General features: G+C 34.0%; 1 protein-coding gene across 3 annotated transcripts in view; it reads left to right on the top strand.

Annotated features, from left to right (window-relative positions):
• The first annotated feature begins 675 nt into the window (after positions 1 to 675).
• LOC121390361 (protein kinase C iota type-like) overlaps positions 676 to 21638 on the top strand; it is a 53498-nt gene continuing 32535 nt past the window's right edge. For all 3 annotated transcript variants that reach the window (XM_041522157.1, XM_041522156.1, XM_041522155.1), the window contains exons 1-8: positions 676 to 805; positions 5602 to 5675; positions 6461 to 6582; positions 12378 to 12467; positions 15229 to 15279; positions 18882 to 18967; positions 20909 to 21040; positions 21327 to 21414. In XM_041522157.1, the coding sequence (XP_041378091.1) occupies positions 5620 to 5675; positions 6461 to 6582; positions 12378 to 12467; positions 15229 to 15279; positions 18882 to 18967; positions 20909 to 21040; positions 21327 to 21414 (625 nt within the window). In that variant the 5' untranslated portion in view covers positions 676 to 805; positions 5602 to 5619. The remainder of the gene's footprint in view (positions 806 to 5601; positions 5676 to 6460; positions 6583 to 12377; positions 12468 to 15228; positions 15280 to 18881; positions 18968 to 20908; positions 21041 to 21326; positions 21415 to 21638) is intronic.

Raw genomic sequence — 21638 nt, 5'->3', positions numbered from 1 at the left:
GCCTTGAATTCATGGCCTTACATCAAAGTGATATAATTTATATACAAGTACATATATCTAATTTGTGGTATAATAATGTTATATAGTCATATATAACAATTTGATACATAAATGCGTTTGTAATGTTTCTATATAAATTAAAGATTGGCAAAAAACTAAACAAATTACTATAACGCATGGAATGGAAAGGACTGGGAAATATAGGAGAGAAAGAAAGAAGATATAATGGTTTAAACACATAATAATAAATTGATAAACAAACAAACAAACAAACAAACAAACAAACAAAGCAAAGCAAAGCAAATAAATAAACAAATAATATAAATAAATAAATACATGGGGGGGGGGGGGGGTAAATCTATACTAGCGCGAAACGAAAAAGACCTGGAATTCGAAACAAGCTATATTGTTATTAGGTCAGTCAAAGAGATTAAGCCATTAAAAAATTCGTAATTGCAATTCTTGTATATAATTAAGTATTTCAGTGGATTCAGTATTGAAACATAGTAGTGGAGAGTGCATATTATATGTATAATAATAACTGGGGAGTGCATATTCTTAGGAAGTGCAAATTAAATGCTACACCGGTACTTATTGACACGATCGCTGATCAGCATTCTAGTTCTCAATGAATTCCGACGGCTCAATCGAGTACTCTACGGTCTCATCAGTGCAAATCACGTGACTTCCGGTTAACCATAAACATAATTATTTTAGAACAAAACATAGTAGTATTTAGTTAGTTTTAAATTATATCTTTATGAAATTCGTGTAAAGTATACCAACTACATTTGTCACAGTGGAGGTAAGCAACTAAAATATCGTAATTTAGTTTGTAACTTTCCATTCTGTATTATTTTGTTTGTTTTAAATTAGGCCTAAACGTAGGCTAATACAGTATGGGGTTTTCCAACACCATTTTAGGGCATTTAAAACTAAACTTGAAATTTGAGTTGTTCCTTATCTTCTTAGGTTAGTGTTAGCCAAATCCCGGACGTTTTGCCCAGGCCCAGGGCCAGTGGCAGTGGTAAACAGGTAAAGCGCTCGCTTGATGCGCGGTCGCTTTAGGATCGATCCCCTTCGGTTGCCCTTTTGGGCTATTTCTTGTTCCAGCCAGTGCACCGCAACTGGTGTAACAAAGAATATAATATCTGCCCTGTCACCCCCCTTTATTAATTTTTAGTTAGGTTTAGGGGATGCAGGGCACAATATTTCATGCGAACCGTCGTTCTGTTCGCGTGTCGGTTACGCAAAATTAAATTTACGCGAACCGCAAATTGGTTACGTCGTAATCTTTAGACGTTCAGAAATTAAAACTTGCAGACTTCACAATCACAGACTGATTTTTTAGATACTTGATGCGCGGCAAACCAGTAGACAACGGTATATTGCAAGGGTTGTGACTTGTGACCAAAAGCTCAGTATAGTGTCGAGCCAAAAGTTTTAAAGAAATGTGCACGGACCGCTAAGGCGCCTAAATTATCTGGAGCTATTCTATTGCGTTTAGTGGTACTAATACACTTCCGTACTAAAGGAATATATTTAGACATACTATTGGATTACCTATAATTCTACAAAGGTTGAAAATGGTTTTAACGTAAAAAAAAATGCAAAAATGTCACAAAAGCTGAAAAATACTAACATCGAATAATGAGCTTTAAATAACAAACATTTGGAACATCACTGTAGTATAGAAGTACCATCGATAAAGTGAAAGTTGTATCGCCACTGCAAAATATCAGTGTCAAATTGTGGTCTTTCTTTTTATGTTATTATAAGATTTATTTTTATTAATCTAATCATGCACCAATGAGTAGCCTGTTTTATAGTTCAGAGGAACTGGACATTTGTTGTTTGAGTTTTTGGTGGATTTGCTGTATACTAAATTTTACATATCAGTGACAAATGGTAGCCTTTATTTGTTATTTATAAAAGAAAATTATTAGTCTAATCATGCATATGGGCATTTTTCCTCCAAATGTATCTATTTTGTTTCAGTACTGGGCTGATATTTAGTCCTTTTACAATAGTGTTAACTTCCGCAAGCTGCACAGAGGTTCTAGAATACGGTGGGCTGATGCCCGAGGACAGTGATTTTTAGATTCGGGCAACTAAAAATTACTTTTTGCGATCCCGATGGCAAGTGCTGAATAATAATAATAATAATAAATATACAATGCTACGATCGTACGAAAACAAAAGAAACGTCTACAAGTCACTTCTTTCGATTTGCAATCATTAAAGAAACTGTTTTATAAAACGTTTTCTTTTGTACTTTGTTTTAACTTTATTTGAGCTAAAAATTATGTATTTAAAATATAATTTCAACGTAACTTTGAGGTAACCGATCAGGTAATCCACAGGTTATGGAAATATAGGTAAAAACCACGTGAACCGACTTCCGGTTACCTCAGATTTCGAAATATTGTCCCCTGGGATAGGGGACCGGGCGGATATTTTTCCAGAGTAGCCCATGAAGTGGCGACAGTAGGTTTCCTCTCTCCGTATATCAGTGTGGTCCTTAACGATATGTCTGACGCCATATAACCGTAAATGTATTGAGAATAAAACATTTCCTTCCTCCTTTCCTGTCCTAAGGTCGACGACAGTCACTTTTTGCAGCCTTGTTTTGGGTTCGTACACAATAAATATAGCATATCTTACTGTAATTTAACTTGAAATCCATATTTCGTAAAAAGTAAAAAAATTTAATCACAAGATTTTCTTCAAACACCAAACACATTCAGAAGCATTAGTAATGTTCAAACAAAAAAATTTCAAGAGCAAGTTTGCATTGGAATTTTTCCAGCATTCTTAAAACGGAAACATCATGTACCAAGTGTATGGTTATTGTAAGGCGATTCAAAGTGATGTCATTGGAATACTGACGTCATTCAAATTCAAAATTAGCTATATTATTACAATGCTTTGCCACATTAAAATAAAAACTGGTCTACTAACCTTGACCCCTGTCAAATTTCTATAACAAGTGGACAACGTTGTTTACAGATTTGTATTTTGTTATTTTTTATAATTCTGGACAAAATATTAATTTTAAGTTTCAAAAGATGAAAGAAATAAAAAGTACCTTTTGTCAAATATATCATATTAAAAAATTACAGTTGGATATGTTTTATTTACTGTGTACGAAGCCAAAACAAGGGTGTGAAAATTGACTGTCGTCGACCTTAAGCATGTTTGCCCCAGTCAGTTTGTTCTCGGAACCGGTATCAGGTCGTTTCGTCCTTATCCAGATTCGCCCTGAGTCGTTTCATCCCCGGTAGGTTCGTCCTCCAAACGAGTCATTTCGCCCAAACAGTTGGGTTGTTTCACCCCTCCCTTCCCACATATATCGTCTGTTGCCCTAGCTGTTTTGGTGAGATTCCTTTTTTGGTGGTTGCATCGTATTCACAGAAATGTTCATAAAAATAAAGTTAAAACAAGCAAAGAAAGCACATTTCTTAATACCTTTTTTCTATGATTTTCAATGACTGTAGCTTGAAAGAAAACTTAATTTTAAAAACTCTTCAGGACTGTCTGTTCTCAGCTGTACTGGTATCTGGTTATTGAAGTCACATGATTGTCACAGTTTCTGCTGGTAAAACTCTCTTTAAAAAAATACAGATACTTGCCAAAAATATATGGTATATGTTTTAACATAAATATATTTCTGGATATCTGTTTAATATATATTTATTAAAACTCAGAATATAGCTTATATTTTTTAACCAAACAATTTTACCATTATAACCATTCATTTGTTCAACTTATAACATGATTACAAGACATCATAATTATTATATTCTTAACATTGGTTCTCGAGGATCCATTTTGTAATTTGCCTTAAAATATTAAAAATGTTTTTTATAAATTATTATAAGTGCATGTTTTGTGGAAAAACATACATGTTTTGATAAAATACTGAAAAAAATTGTTGTTGGAAAGTTTTTGCTGTAACCACTAAACGTATCACCCACCCACTACTTAGCAGCCAGTTTAGTGCTGTCAAGTGTAGAAATATTAACAAAAAGGTACATGTAGGTACAACAACTGTCTGTTTATAAATATTGATATGCTTTAGAACCGAATGTTTATGCTCACCAAAACTGGTCCACCCATGATGTATATTGTGTCCTTTTTTCAGCAAGAAGCTGTTCTAATGGAAATAAATAAATCATGGTAGCGAGCTATGGCTAAAGACATATTAATATGTAATATTTGCGACTCTGCTAGTGATAATTAATTTCAATGTTTGTGTCTGTATGTTATACACAAACAATTTTAATATGATTATTTGACCAAATTATGTTCGCTGGCTTTACAATGATACCACCGAGGCTGGTTTAGTAGTTATTTACTAGCCCAACATTGAATATCACTAGCCATGGGAGTGGGTCTACCATAATCTAAAAGCCCTGAGATAAAACAAATATAACCCACCATAAAAAAGAAAAGAAAAGTGGTACGGCCGCTCCTGGTTAATTATTGACCCGTTTATCAAATGTCCATTTGAAAAGAAAGAGAGAAAAAGTAATTTAACTTAATTTGATTCATTGTTTACAATTAAACTTCACTATTAACTATATGCGCTATGCACAAACAACGATGTAGAATGCTGAAGAATGTCAATTTTCAGGGCTAGCTCTGGCCAGCATAATATTTCGCCAAATTATCTATTAAACTAGAAAAACAGCAGAAACTCAGTTATTTTATAACAACATATCAATTATTACATGTAATTATTTCGCCAAATTATCTATTAAACTAGAAAAACAGCAGAAACTCAGTTATTTTGTAACAAAATATCAATTATTACATGTAATTATTTCGCCAAATTATTTATTAAACTAGAAAAACAGCAGAAACTCAGTTATTTTGTAACAACATATCAATTATTACATGTAATTATTTCGCCAAATTAACCATTCCATCCCTAGTAGTAGTACATACTGTGGAATTAAAAAAAACAAAAAAACATGGTATACCATGGTACGTTTTTTTTTTCATGGTACCCAACCCAAATGTTAGACACAGTTTGCGCAATCAACATCTGATTTGTTGTTGTCTGCTTCAGAGGCCAGTGGTTTTTAGACTCTGGACACCAGAAATATATTGGGAGTGGACGTCCTAAAACGTCGGGAGAGTGTCATTTCTTCAGACAGTTGTTAATCTCTATTGTGTAATAATTAAGAAAAAGAACGTGCTAGACTTAAAAATAAATGAAGCAGGTTTGACACTTGATTATTCTTGTATTTCAATGTAAAGGCCAATACATCAACATAAACAATTAATTTTATTATTTTAACTACAACTGGAAAGGAGGGTGGGACGTAAAATACACAATCATTATTTACCAAACAGTCTTCATTTTGAATGTTGGTAATTCGGTATTAGGACCACTCCATTATTAAGACCGATTTTAGTAAGTCACAAATGGCCACAAAAGCAGAGTTTCACTGTATATTTATTGTGTATGAAGCCAAAACAAGGGTTTGAACAGTGACTGTCTTCAGCCTTAGAGTACATGTATGTAATGCAGCTTTTAATGAGCTGAAGTGAGAGATTGCCCACTATTTCTGGGATTTTTTCTTTCTTTTTCAGGTTTCTTGTAATTTCACCATGCCTACACAGGTTGTATCTGAGGAAGCCATTCGTATGAAAGTTGGTTATAATGGGTAGGTTTCGTTTAGTCTTAACATAAATATTAAGTAAATAATGTCAACTAAACATAGTTATTCTTTTATGATACTTTGTTTGCATATTTTCTTGATATGCAAGTTAAAGGAACGGAATGTTCAAGAATTGAAGATCTATGTACTGTTGCATTTATTCAAGTTGTTGTCTGTTATTTTCAGTCATCCCCTCTTTTTGTCAGTTGAGAGCACTCCCTATAATTAGTAGTCACATGACCCTCTTGATAGTGTTGTATTTTTCATAGAATATATTCTGACAGAAATTGTATTGAACTGCATGGGGTAATTAATGGTGGTGTGTAACCTTAAAGATAGTAGTACGAGATTAAAAGTACTAATACACAGCAGATTACACACAATTTTTTTTCTTTTTCTTTTTTCTTTTTTTTAATCCAACCGCAAAATAAAACAGTGTATACCATACCATGAACAAAAATGTACATGTAATGATGTACCCGGTACACAATTTATAACCATAGAGATATATGTTCATTTTAACAGTTCAAGTCATAGGTTATGATCTGTTTTTACATAACATGATCATGCATGTACATGTACAACATAGGCTACAGTAAATTTTCCTAAGTCAAGGCTGGATGTAGAACACAATGAAAGCTACATGTCATGTGAGAATTAACATTTTTAATGGACCTTTTAATTTTGTTGCACTTTGTTATAAAAGCATGTTTTCTGTAATGAACAGAACTTTAAAGGTTATTACATGTATGTAAAATCTTAGTACTGAAATGCATTTGTTTTGTATTTAGTGACATCCTGGTAACCTCCATCAAGAATGAAGTCACATTTGAAGACTTTTCTTTGGAGATCAAAGCAATTTGCAATTTTGATGACAATCAGCCATTCACAGTGAAATGGTTAGACGAAGAAGGTATGTATGTAGAGAATACTAAAGGAGTGTCCATGACAGACAGTTTATATGATAGCGAGTTTGTTTTCAATCATATCACAAACAAAAGTGAGTGATGTGTGGTTGAAAACATCGGACATTAATCTAGCCAGCCAAATAACAAATGTTTTCATCAAAAGCAGTACTTAATAAGAATTGAAGTCACCATAATAGTTTGGACGTTCAGTGGAGGAAATACTGATCTCAGTCGATAGTAAACAGAGAATAACTAAGTTATTTTTAAACTTTTCAACACAATTTGCGTTTTGGTGTGTTAACACATTGGCAAGAGTTCCAATCATTCCAGCATTTAGGGTTAGGGTTAGTTCTCCGTAAAGAACTTGTAGCCCAGTGGTAATGCGCTCGCTTGATGTGTGGTCGGTTTGGGATCGATCCCCGTTGGTGGGCCCATTGGGCTATTTCTCACTCCATCCAGTGCACCATGGCTGGTACATCAAAGGCAGTGGTATGTGCTGTTCTGTCTATGGGATGGTGCATATAAAAGATCCCTTGCTGCTAAATGAAAAGAGTAGCCCATGAAGTGACGACAGCGGTTTCCTCCTTCAATATCTGTGTGGTCCTTAACCATATGTCTGATGTCATATAACCGTAAATAAAATTTGTTGAGTGCGTCATTAAATAAAACATTTCTTTCCTTTCTTAGAGAACACTTTCCAAAGGATTTACCGAGATTTGTAACAAAATGAAAATAAGTTTTAGATCTCACATTAGTCACTTGTCATCGGGCAGTGTTCAAGATTAACGGTATCCCGATATCCCGGGGATACCAGAATTTAATTTTGGATACCAGACTTCAAGAATCCAGTATCCCACCGGGATACCATATAATACTAAATTCTCAGGTGGGATACCAGATTTTGAAATGTTAGTATCCAACTGAGATACTGCCCCAAAATTTTAATCTCGAACACTGTCGGGCATATGCAGTTAACATAATTACTTGCCCGACATGAAAATTCCACTTGACACGGGCGATGGGATTTTTGACCCCCTGGTCATGGGAATGAATGAATGTTTAACGACATCCCATCACGAAAAATACATCGGCTATTGGGTGTCAAATTATGGTAATGCAAACAAAGTGATGATCAACATCAATATAAAAATTCAAGATTTAAACAAAAACACAGTGTAAAGAACCGTGGAAAAACACAAATATCACAGATAGATGCTGACTTTTACTCAAAATTTATTTGTGCTGTATTGGCCATTCTCAAAGAGAATGTTACACCCCTGCACCACGGTGAGGTTACAGATCATGGGAATGCACCAGACTAATACAGTCATCTCGACTTATTTGCATATTTGTTTATAGCATAATTCGGTTAATTGGTATTTTCACCCAACACAGAACTATTTGCCCTTATAACACTATAAAACATTTGGTTGATTGCATGGACTACAGACTATATATCTGTTATTTGCACATAAAAATAACTAAGATCTGTTGGGGGTGTTTTGGTGCTAAATTAATGTCACAACGTACTGAGAAAGTCTGTCAAAAGTTGGCAAAAAACCTGAAATAAATCGCTGTTTAATCTGTGGGGTTTTGTGCTCACTGTGTTACGTGTGTGGTATTTACGTGTGTGGTAAACTGACTGTAATCGAGTTACAGAGTCAACGTGTGTAGTGTCAATCACAATGAATGCTCTACTAGAAGATTTAAGAATGACGTAATTAAGTTGAATAAACCTAATACCTAATGTTTTGTTTGCAATACACTGCTGTTAATCAAAGGCCATCTCAATAAGTTAATCTGTTCATCACAAGTTTATTTCAGTCTCCGACTATTATTATTATAAGTACCGCCTGTGCTATTGTACACGTGCGCACTCAACTATTGAGGCTGTATTCGATTGACGTGGTCAGGGCAATAATTGTTTCATAATAATTATGTTATAATGAGCAGTCTAGTTAGTAATTATAGGTTTAGAGTTCAATCATCCTAGGTTCTTATGTATTTAATACATTGTAAATGTGACTGAGAAAGGGTTGTTCACTTATTCATTAGATGCAGTGTATGTGTATGTCTGTTAAATGCAAAAGAAATGATTTGTCACTTGCTGATAAATACGAAGCTGTTAAACTTTTAGACCCCCTGCACACACACTCAGGATTGTTGATTGGATTGTAAAAAAACAACCAAAACAAGAAAGAAAAACCCCAACAACATTCAAACAACTTGTTATTTATGGATCGTCTCTAAAAGTATACTACAGTGAAACCCCACTATTAACTTTTATCCACCCAGCTTTCCAACGTGAAATATGTAATTTTGTACCTACATTATTCAACCTCAAATTGTAAAAACCCAACTAATTTAACACTATTTTGATGTGTGTCATAGTTAAGAGGACATATTAGTGAGTCTAATTACCAAAATAAAATTTACAGAAGAACTTACTAATATTTAAAAAAAATATTTAAAACCTTACGATCACGATACATGATGTCATTGTTTATGACAGTTTATTTTCATTTTAAATCATCATTTTCTTCATAGTCTTTATTATCAGCTATTTTTGGCAAATACATCCTTTACAAATCTTCAGTTTTCATTAAATAATAATGTCCAACATGTTTTTAAAAAAATAAAAAAAAGAGCGAGAAATCGAATCCATGAGCGTGTTACGTCATGAATAACGTTTACACAAATTTAGACCGTTTTTTGTATTCTTTTCGATATTGCGATAACAACTTAAATATGAATACCAATCAATAAAGTATACTCAACGTGTTTGATTGTCATTCTACTATGTTCTAGCGTTCACAGACTCAGGATAGATAACTCCTGTGAATGTTGACAGCTATGTTTACGAAGACCGGTTGCATCTCGACTGCAATCGAAAATGGGAGGGAAAGAGTTAAGACCACCCATGGGACTTAATAAATATGGTCCTATTAGTGGGGTGGTCTTATTAATGGGTACTCTCGTTTTAAGTCAATTCCAAATTATATACAATTATAACAAGAAATAAGATTGTAAATATCATGTATTTGAATTATTTACAGAGAACACTAAAATAGAATTAAGAACTAGTGTGAATATGAATTTATAAATACTGAATATTATTCAAATTATATGAATAATGTGTCTATTGTCTGTTGTTAAATTTTACATGTCTAATACAGCGTTTGAAATAAGCACTTGTCCATTTGTCCTGGCAAGTAAAAATCTGCCCGGACAAACAAAATGCACCTCTATGGTTGTCCAGTGGACAAGTAAAAATGTTCCATGCAGTTTAATTTTGAGCAATCAAAAACATGAAACCATATATTTGGACAAGTGGAAATATTAACTACATGGCTATAATACACTTTGTTTATATTACTGGATGGCCAGTGGGGTTTTTTATGAATAAAGTTTGTGTTTATAAGACAGTAACAACAGGTAACAAAGGTGTTTAAAAAAAAAAAAAAATTAGGCTTCTGGCTAACGTCACACTAATTATAATTTTTATTTTTACAATTTTATTTTTGTATAAATATTTTGTTTTACATTTTTATATATCCAGTTTCATGTTTTAACTATAATAGTTCTGGTATGAAGTACCGCACTGTACTAGACTGTCTTCCATGCTTTTTGTAGTTGGATAGCTGTTACAAAGTGAAAGTCGGTACTGTCGGTTTATCGAACCCGGTTAATTGCGTATGATCAAGCTGCACTGTGGTTATGAAAATAAGTGGGTTTGACTGTTCTAGGAAAGATGTTGCTTATTAAAATGTTGTTGCACAGTGATATCTCTGACCACAGTGTAACAAAATACCATATGTAGTATGCATGTATAATATTTTATTACACACCAGTGTAAGATATTACTCATGTCATAACAATTACTCAATATCTAACTAGTGTAATATTGGCACGCACGGACTGGTGAGGTCCATTGGGCTATTTCTCGCTTAGCCAGTGCACTACGACTGGCACATCAAAGGCCATGGTATGTGCTATCCTGTCAATGGGATGGTGCATATAAAAGATCCCTTGCTGCTAATCGAAAAGAGTAGCCTATGAAGTGGCGACAGCGGGTTTCCTCCCTCAATATCTGTGGTCCTTAACCATATGTCTGATGCCATATAACTGTAAATAAAATGTGTTGAGTTTGTCGTTAAATAAAACATTTTCTTACTGGCGGGGTCATTTCTTAATCAGTATTCAAATGATGTCACTTTGCATCTTCCTGCAATAATATAAACTAGGTGCATAACGCGTCCTTGTTACGAACGCTAGAAAACATTGAGTGCAAAATTGCTGTTGAAAATGTTTTGTTCAGAGATTATTAATGTATCTAACCGTGTTTGTACAAAATAGTGTAATTTAATAGTGTACTATTACAAAATACATGTATGACCATGAATTGAAATTGCGATAAGATATGCCTTTTGTTTTTGGCCAAAACGATGTCATCGACCTGCTACTCTTTCTTTTTTAACGGCTCTATTTATAAAATATCAGCATCACATTTAGTCAGTCCCATTCACTGTCAATCTCAATCTTTGCTGATCTGATCTACAATTCAGTCTTTATTGTGAATTTCAAAACCTCATTCGCACCAAAATCTAAACTGCTGATGATGTCTCGTTGCTCACTGTGACGTCGTTTAAATTTTTGTGTGATGTAGATCACTTGCTGACCCAATTCATAGAAAAATAACCTGTAGTAGTTATCGACATCTTCTGCGTTACGGCTTGTTTGCAGTTGGTTTGTAATAAATAAAATACTAAACTAGCTGGTCAGTCATACCATTTTTAGTAAACTTGTGAACTTGCTTTTGCTTGTCAGATACCAAAACTGTTCACTCGTTTCATAAAAATGGTATGCTACTGCTAGGGAAGCTCGTTTAGTATTCTATATGTATGTAGTGTGTTTATATTTATCACAGCTCTCTCTATGTACATGTATATACCGTCATGATTTACCCATATAAAATCTATTATTTGATAAATGCAAGAAGCGTGACCCAGTGTTTGTACTTTGTAGTACTAAAAAAAAGCAAAATAACAAGTGAAATACTATTATTGAACATTCCCCTTGTAACTAGAAGTATTTAATTACTATTTACTACAAAATTAATTACTATCTACTACAAAATTAAATACACATGGAATGCAAGAAAATCGGTAAATTAAAAAATATATAAAATTATATAATAACGAGATTTTAAAATATAATGAAAATGTCTGATGTTTTTGGAATTTATCAGTTAGTCACAGATATTTTTGTAATGGTCACAAATCACAAATCATTGTGAATGTGTGTCAAATTATATGAATATGAAAATATTTTACTGCAAAAAATGCATATATTTCGTTTTTCATAGGATGACTTAATTTATATACAAGAACAAAATGTTGTGGGTGTGCATGTGGCTGCATGTTCTAAAACTCCCCTGGAAAGCCTGTTCCTTTGGAACTTGGTCAGGCAACATACATATAATATTTATGTATATTTGTTATGTGAAGAAAGATAAAAAGATGGGACTTTTCATGAATTTGTATATATGTTTTGAATATAAAATCTTATTTTTTTCTGAGCATATCACTCTAGTTTGAGATAATTTATTAGGTTATGCAAATATAATTCACATAACAAAGCAGTTGTTTACCTCGATAAAAATCACATGAAGCAAGTTCCAGTTGCCCAAAATATTGTCCCTTGGCAGATGTGCAATTATATTAGTAAGAGTTTACTTGATATGTATAAACATTTACAAATTATGTCTACATTTCACTGTATGTTGTTGTTTTGTTTTTAGGAGATCCATGCACAATTTCCTCTCAGATTGAGCTAAATGAAGCAATTCGCCTGTATGACATCAACAAAGACTCGGAAATGATGCTGCATGGTAAATTAGGTGTTAACTATGGTCGTCAGCAGGGCCATTTGAAGAAAAATCTTACTGGCCCTTCTCATATTCAACTAGCCCTCCAGTTATTAAATTGAAATTTAATTGCACCGCTGAAATAAAAACTAGAATGTTCTTTGTTGAATAATAACCACGTGCTCACCGTATATACTGTAAACAACTTTATTTTCACGAACATAAATTTTTGCGATTTGTTAAAAATAGGTAAATTTGCAAACATTTATTTTCACGAATCAAGAAACTCCTGACTAACACGTGCAACATGTGGTCTGGAATTGTCATTCCATCATTGATGTTCATGTGCGGAATGGCGTGATGCTGCAGGATCTCATCTCGATATCTGATGTCCGTCAGTGCACCTGCCACATGCACAAGAGCCGTCCTACCACCATGATGGATTCCTGCCCACACCATGACACTGCCACCACCAAAACGGTCGACTTGTTGCACACAGTTTGGAGCATAACGTTCCCCTCGAAATCTATAAACACGCGTACGTCCATCAGCACGTGACAGGAGAAAATGAGACTCATCTGAGAACAAAACAGTTCTCCAACTGGCACGTGTCCATCTCACCCTCTGCTGGCACCACTGCAGACACTCTGCTAATGACGTAGGGTCAAAACGTTATATTGCACTGGTCCTCTAGGGAAAATTCCTGTATCCCTCAGCCGGTTACGAACTGTCTGGTCAGAAATTCTGCGTAGTCCAGGGATTTGTGTCGCTGTGGTAGTTGTTGTAGTTCGATTTTGAAATGCCACACCCGGATGTATCGATCTTGAGCGGCTGTTGTTACTCTGAGACGACCTGACCTTGGCCTGTCATTAACACTTTGAGTGGTGGTGTACTGTGCCCATAAATCAGAGATGGTCTGTCTGGCGAGGCCAAAGTGCCTTGCCTCAGCTTGTTTAGTTGCCCCTGCTTGCAGTCTTCCAATGCCATTATTGCGTTATGTGTTGTTATGCGGATTGAATCACTGCTGATGTCGCCTTTTATGCCCCAACAACGGAGGGTTCGGCATGCAAAGTTACAGAACTTCATGATGCACATGCTTCTCTGAGTGTTGCGCTTTTGCGTTTCAGTACAAACGCTGACTATGGCTACGTTTATGCGAATCAAACATGTTTTCATGTTTTATAGTGTTTTTGCATCACCATTCTCTCACTTATTTGATTATCTGTACAATGTCTTTGATTCTATATGGATGGATGTATGTATGTGTGTATGTATGTATGTATGTACAATGTATGTATGTATGTATGCAGCCCTTGAAATTAGGACAAGTTTGCTACGGCAGTTAAGTGCTGCCGCAAATCAGTTTTGCAACAGCACTACAGCGGCAATTTTAAAGAAAAGATTAATGCTGTCAAAATTATTCATCTATAATCCACTGCAGTAATAATATGCTAAAAGATGACATCTCAACTTTACTTTAGTATGTTTCTGTATCGGAAGAAACCGATTTATATTAATTCAGGAGAACTTGGGCCACACTAGATTATAAATGATTTTTTTCTGGGATTTGTAATTGGACAGAGTTCAGAGAAAAATGCCTACAGATTTTTCACCACTCTCAGATTTTTCACCACTCTCAGATTTGCGATGGCAATGAAATGCTGTCACAAATTAATTTTGCGATAGCTTCTGCAACGGCATTGCCAACTGCCTCTTCGAATTTCAAGGACTGTGTATGTATGTATGTATTAGGGGTGTAACGATACAGTAGGATTGTGATACGATACGTATCACGATATTCACCTCATGATATGATAAGAATCACAATATTAAATTTACAATAAAAAAAGCTGAATTGTTGGTCTAGAAAATTATTAATGTATTAATAATAGATCACAAACAATGAAAATAAATCCAGACTTATAAAATTTGTGAGGATTGCAAAGAAAACAACCACACATACTTTACAACTGTTGAATTATTTGTTTTAAAAAATAATGTTTTTTTTTTTTTTAAATAAGACTATCCACATTTTGTGGTTTTAATTGTGCTCTTTGGGCAGTGATAATATCCCCTGCAGTAAAAAAAGCCCCACTCTTTCACTTGAAACATGTTCCTGGTATGCACAGGTTAGTTTTAGCCATTTTAGCTAGCATTGGAAATTATGTTCATTGTTGAGAGGATTACTCAAAAGGGGAATACATTCCTCTTTCTTGTAAACAGTGATTTCTTCAACCACCTGGCCACACAGTGGCTTATCAACAGGCTGGTAGGCAGAAGAAGAAAAAACGCCACACGGCAGGCTGATTTTCAAATTCATCTGCTAAGAACTCCATGCTTTGCAAAGATGACACACATCAAACAATACCGATGAAGTGCTATGTTTGAGCAAGCTATTGGCCATAAATCTGGATATCAGCCAATCAAAATTAATTTAACTTAACGCAATATACAGCTGTGTGTAGACTGGTTTCCAATAACGGTAACTGGAACGGAAACTAGGGCAAGATATGCGGTTGGTCATATTGGACTTAAATTTGACAAAATGTACATTTGTTTTAAATAAATTGATACATAAATGACAAATATTGATTTTTAAAAACTGTAAGTATCGACACAATAGTGCAAGTATCGTGAATCGTATTGTAGAGAGAAATGTCTCGACATATCGATAAATCATTACATCCCTAATGTATTATCCATCAATTGCTATATATATGTATAGATGTGTATAACATGAGACACATTATCAATTGCTATCTGTGTGTGTAACTTGCTGTTTCAGTGTTTCCCAATGTACCTGAACGACCGGGTATGCCATGTGCTGGAGAGGACCGTGAGTGTTACATGTATTGTACTTAGGTCTAATATTTGTATACTTTGTTACATAATCCTTACACAAAATTGGGCAAGCTCTAAACCAGTCTACCTTTTAGTAGTAGGCAAGTTGATTGGTATTTTAGTTCATCAGCAGAGCTTTTCTAATACCAATTTGTCCGATGTCCAACTGCTCTTCCATCCTTCAACTTTTACTTTGAAGTCTTATCTTCTAAAGATTTGTTATGAAACTTTGTACTATGATCCTCTGGGGCATCCTCCACAAACTAATAGATAGTTAGGATTTTTTTTTTTTTTTTTTTTAAACATTTAAATTGAAAATTTGAAAGACTATCTTCTTCTAGAGTTTTAATCGAATAGTTTTGAAACTTGAAGTTGGTACTATGATTCTCTGGGATAGTCTTCACAAAGTAATAGAGATAATCCTTTTTGACCTTCCCAGGATTTTTTATTTTTTCTTAAATGTTTTTAAAACCTATTTCAGTTTTGGTCTAAACTAGTATATAATATTGAGCTGTTGATATCTGTTGAACAAACATTTTAAAACACTGATATATTTAACCAAACTTTATTATTAACATTATAGTTTTAGTCCGTTGGAAATTAGAAATTCTGTAAATTGTTATTAATAGTAATGAGAGTGTCCCAAGATCTTGGGATACTCGTTGGTTAAACATGCTCTTGTGACAAAATGTTGTTCGAGTCAGATAGCAGTTGTAAACAATACTATGTCAAGACAGTTCATAGGTCTAGCAAGAGACAATTTATTTGGACAAGCATAATGTACAATGATGGTTATGAAACAGTATCATATTTTTAGCAATTCAACATTTACATGTACTTCAATAAAACAAACGAAATCAGCGGTATCGTATCACAAAACGCAATATTGTGGGTTGCGAGTGATTTTGCGAGTGCGAATAATTTGTACATGCTCATATACCACTAGAGTTTCGAGCATGTCCGTCCCGGGGCCTGTCTCTGGATAGCCAGGGGCTTGTCCCGGGACAAAAATAAAATAAGCGGACAATTTTGAAATTTACATCCAAAAATTAAATAGTGGGCCTTTAAAATTTTGATGCGCATCTCTAATATAATTAATAAAGAAAATTCTACTCATTAAATTTGGTCGCTAGATTAGATCGGGTGGTCAAAAAGAGTGATTTTGAGTGAAACAAACATACATGTACATGTAGTCTTGATAAAATAAGAGTTCCAGTTAGTAAATATTCGGAACACCGATGAGTTTCTGCTTAGTCCCGAATGCCCCACTCAGAATGCCTCTACCAACAAGTAATTTATTGATTGGCAAATAGTATTCGATACCATTTGCATTTAAAAAAAATAATAGTTTATTATTTTCTTATTTGTTTTTAAAACAAAATGGTTGCTAGTTTTACCACAAATGTGAAAGCTAGTTTGCCTTTGATTTTGGTAATTAAAATATATTAATCTTAACTTTAAAATATATTAATCAACATTATTATTTTATTAAGAGGTGTAAATTATGAAATACTTTACTAAAAACTAATTATATATGACAAAACAAACTTACGATCGATGAACAAAACCCAGGTGAAAAAAAGCGAAGAACTGATCACACGATTTCTTGTTGGTTGGTTTTCAGCAGACAATGTAAGTCAAAGTCAGTTTTAACCAGTAATGTATTATGAAAAAAAAAAAAAGAGTTAAAAAATGCCTACTTACCCACATTTGAAACTACTGGTCGGAAATGGACAAACAAAAATATTTTTAAGGATGCTCTACATGGGCCAATAGGCCTATGTTTTTTGGCTGGGTGGGGGTGGGATCAAGAAGAAAAAAAGACCAACATACAAACAGAAATTGTGTCTTAAAACACAATGTGATATTTGTAAATCAATTTTGTTACAACAAATAATATGTTTCTTAACATTACATGTAGCTACACTTTTATTTATCTTTTTGCTACTCATAAAAACATATTTTATTCTGCATGTTTCACAGTGATGATATTAAATGGTAAAACTATATGTTTGATTTTACTTTTATGAAACTTATTATGTACAGTATCTGTTTTACATGCAGCATATCACTTGCTGACACATCTTTATGACTGTTCTGTTCATCAGTCAGTTATTTTATTTAATTTGTGCATGAACAGTATTAACAAGCCTTGAAATAAACAGCCGGTCACGGTCATTGTCCGGTACAAATTTGTAACTTGTCAGTAACAATGTTGATTGCGCCAGTCACCATGTCCGAAGTTCGCATTGTAGTATAAACCGGCTGTTTTGGAGTCAAATACACTTAATTCACCAATTAAAAAAACAGAAGAAGATTACGAATGAAAAAACACAAATGTGTACCAGTGGGATTCGAACCGGTTCGCGGGGCACTTGGCAGTCCAACACGAAGTTCATCTACAGTCTGCGTACCCGTTTAGTAAGATTTTTCAGTCTCGATTTTGCGGGAACTTAGATTGTAAAAAGTGATGTCACACATATTAGTAATTGACCTTTCGTACTTAGCGTATACTTCTGTGGCGTTTTCGTTTAAAGTTTGCAATTCAAATTGCCTCGTGGTTAACAATTAAAGGATGTTGAACAAAATAACTTCAGTCTTTGCCGTAAAAGAACAGACAGGTACCGATAATAACAAATCAATTGTCCCTGTTCCCAGTATCCGCGGCGGCCAGTCGCCAATTAAATCATCCCCCAAAAATTCCCAAATGAATATCCCGCAGAGTAGTATCTGAAAATCTAGCATTGAACTAAAATGTCAAAAGGAGGATTTTGTTAAAACAAATGCCTCTTTGTGGCTACAGATTGAAGAAAACACCAAAGGCGAGGTTACACTTATGACGTGCTCGCTCTGCAAAACATTTCAAAACGAAATGCAGTATAATCACGATTTTTCTGACACATGGATCAAAGAGTCCACAAATCTGCGTGTGTCAAATGCTAAAGATCACCCGGCAACCAAAAATATAGAATATTACCACAAACAAGACACTGATGACATTGAAAAAAATGGATAAGTCTGAGTCAGATCATCGTGAATCTGAAAGTTCAACACAAAGTGATAGTGACGACAGTTTCATGGGTTTCTTAAGCCCTATCCTAACCGGCTGCGGGCGATTATTTTAAAAATCATTGATTTCCACTGCCACATCCTAACTGTACGTGTGCGACGTGACATAAATGTTGCGTCGCACGCGTGCGGTTAGGATACGGCAATTGAAATCCATGATTTCTAAAATAATCGCACATGTAGCTCGCGGCTGGTTAGGATACAGCTTTACCAGAGGAAATATATTAATGCATCATAGACTAGTAAGTACGTAACAATAATAAATGTCATCATTTTGTGACTATTGCCTTAATTGCTGCATTGGTTATTTAGTAATTAAATATATCAATTATTAAACAACATAAAACATAATTTATTTCATTTTTATTTACAATGTTTTGTGACCGGTACAATTTCTTTCATGTCAGGCACAAATTGATTGGTGCAGGACATTGTGTCAGGTACACCAAAATGTTTTATTTCAAGGCTTGTATTAATGTTAAATGTTTGTTTTGCTGTTTTCATTGACCTTGTTATCTCATTGTTTAGGTAACATGTACAGACGTGGTGCCAGGCGATGGCGAAAACTTTACCATGTGAATGGTCACATGTTCCAAGCTAAACGTTTCTCAAGGGTATATATATAAACATTAAATTTTATCATTTATTTGACATAGACATCATAAATGTTTTCTACAAGGTTCATATAAATTATGGAAATCCTGCCAAGTCGTGCATTGTGCATGGGTTATGAAAATCATGGAAAGTCAACAAAATGCATAGGTTATTGAAATTCGGGAAAGTTGTGCAATTGACAAACGTCATTTTCCAGGCATGGATAATCATGGAATTTTGATTGGGTTTTAAATGAAAATGAAAATTGAATTCTCATTAATTTTTTCCCATTTATAATTACACAAAATGAGATTGAGAATTCAGAGCAATATTATTATTATTATTATTATTATTATTATTATATTATATTCAATTTAATAATTGCAGAATTTTTTAAAATGTTATGGATGGTCTTAAACAAATTTGATAACAGTACTTAATAAATTTAAAATAATTACTAAGGTTGATGACAATCACTTTTCGCACACATTCAGGTGCATTAGTAATGTTCAAACAAAAAAATTTCAATAGCAATTTTGTAATGGGATTTTTCCAGCATTCTCAAAATGGAAATGTCATTTACCCAGTTTATGGTTATTGTAAGGAGATGCGCAAAGTAATGTCACTGGAATACTGACGCCATTCAACTTCAAAATTAGCTATGTTATTACAATGCTTTGCCACATTAAAATAATAACTGGTCTACTAACCTTGACCCCTGTCAAATTTCTATAACAAACAGACAATGCTGTTTATGGGTCGGTATTTTTTTATTTTTCATAATTCTGGACAAAATATTAATTTTAAGTTTTAAAAGATGAAAGAAATAAAAAGTACCTTTTGTCAAATATAAAAAAAATATTACCGTTTGATATGTTTTATTTATTGTGTACGAAGCCAAAACAAGAGTCCAAAAAGTGACTGTCGTCAACCTTACATGTAATTATCTTTTAAACTTTTTTTTTTTTTTAAAGCAAAGACTTCAATGACTTCTCAAAATGCTTGGGTTTAGTACTTCAAGATTATTTATACCTCTTAATATTGAACTGATATTTTTGGATTTAGAATTTTCACATACTTTCCAAGCAACTCCATTCTAATACAGATTGTGAAGAATTTGTTTTTGTTTTAACCTTTAGACTACTGAATTAATTTTTGACAAAAAAACACATTGAGAGAGTACAAGTCTATAATTTTTACTCACATTTATTCACTTAAATAATTTATAAATACACAAAATAAAGTTCATATTTGAATCGGTAAGTATTATTTTTGTGGGATTTTATAATTTTTATGATATTTTAGATGAGTTAATGTTGACTAAAATTAGGCAAAAAATATAAAAAGTCATGATTACTTACCGGCATTTGTGGCCAGCTGTCCCGTATTTATGTCTATTATTCCTGATAACAGTGGTTTTCTGACCAGAATTAATGAACTACGATTCATATCCCAATATTTGGGGATTTTTGTTGTTGATAAAACGATCAAATTTATTATCAAATTAGCTGTCACAATCAGCTATCGATCCCTGAAAATTACAGCGTTGTACCGCCACTGTTGTCAAGCGAAAATACTTGCCGAAAACTTTTCAATTCAAAATTACAAGCTACATGTATTGCCAAATGAAAATCAAAAACCTAAATATATAGGAAGCTGAGTTGTCTTCTGTTTCCTGTTATACAAGTCTTTCCTGTGAGTGTTGTGTGAAAAACGGCAGGAAATATGCATTGGGGAATGCACGGTATACAGTGGACAATATGTCAACTGGCGTGTCGTTGTGCGAGATGTGTCGGCTGCAGTAATCAGAAGGTTAAGTATGTGCTAATGCCTCTTATTATACCCCAAAATGGGATATTGTGTTTGTCAGAATTCCAGATAATGTCCCTTTGAGAAATGAAAAAGAACACTATCTAACACTGTAGGACTTGATTACAACTGTGTGCAATTCATTTTTGTAGAAAGCATTCTGTGCGCTGTGTGCTGACCGTATCTGGGGACTTGGTCGTCAGGGTTTCAAGTGTATCCAGTGTAAGCTGTTGGTTCACAAACGCTGTCACAAGCTGGTGAAGAAACCATGTGAGGGTATTGCTGTAAGTCTTTTTATCATCATCATTTATATACATTGCCATGTCTGACCTGTGACTGTAGAAAGCAGTCCTGTCTGAATCAGTGCCCCACAGCTGGTATATCAAAGGCCATGTTCGGTCAATGGAAAAGTGCATATAAAAGATCCCATGCTGTTAATGGAAACATATAGACAACGATTAATCAGTGTTCTCTGGTGGTGTCATTAAATAGAACAAACTTCAACTTTTTATGATCAGATTTGAAAACTGTTATGCTTAGTAAAAGTTGATATAACACTGTGATTTGCAGGAACCGGTAGAAGGTCCATCAGATTATGAAAGTGATGTCGGAAGTAATCAGTCACAGAATGGAGATTCTCTTATGAACAATTCTTCAGGTTAGAATATTATCTTTTAGTTTTCAACATGTTTTGTGCTAAGTACTCTCAGAGACATACACAAAAATGGCACACCAAGACATGTACACAAAAAAACCCCAAAACAACATGCACACACACATATGCATAGACACACACCAGAAGACATCTATCGGTTTGATCGTATATACATAACTGAAAACCTGTTAACCTTCTGACTACTGCAGGTGAGATATCTCGGCCAA

Source organism: Gigantopelta aegis, chromosome 15, assembly GCF_016097555.1.
Source record: "Gigantopelta aegis isolate Gae_Host chromosome 15, Gae_host_genome, whole genome shotgun sequence".
Classification (NCBI taxonomy): domain Eukaryota; kingdom Metazoa; phylum Mollusca; class Gastropoda; order Neomphalida; family Peltospiridae; genus Gigantopelta; species Gigantopelta aegis.
The sequence above is the reverse complement of the archived record's forward strand: the minus strand, read 5'-3'. Positions and strand labels throughout refer to the sequence as shown.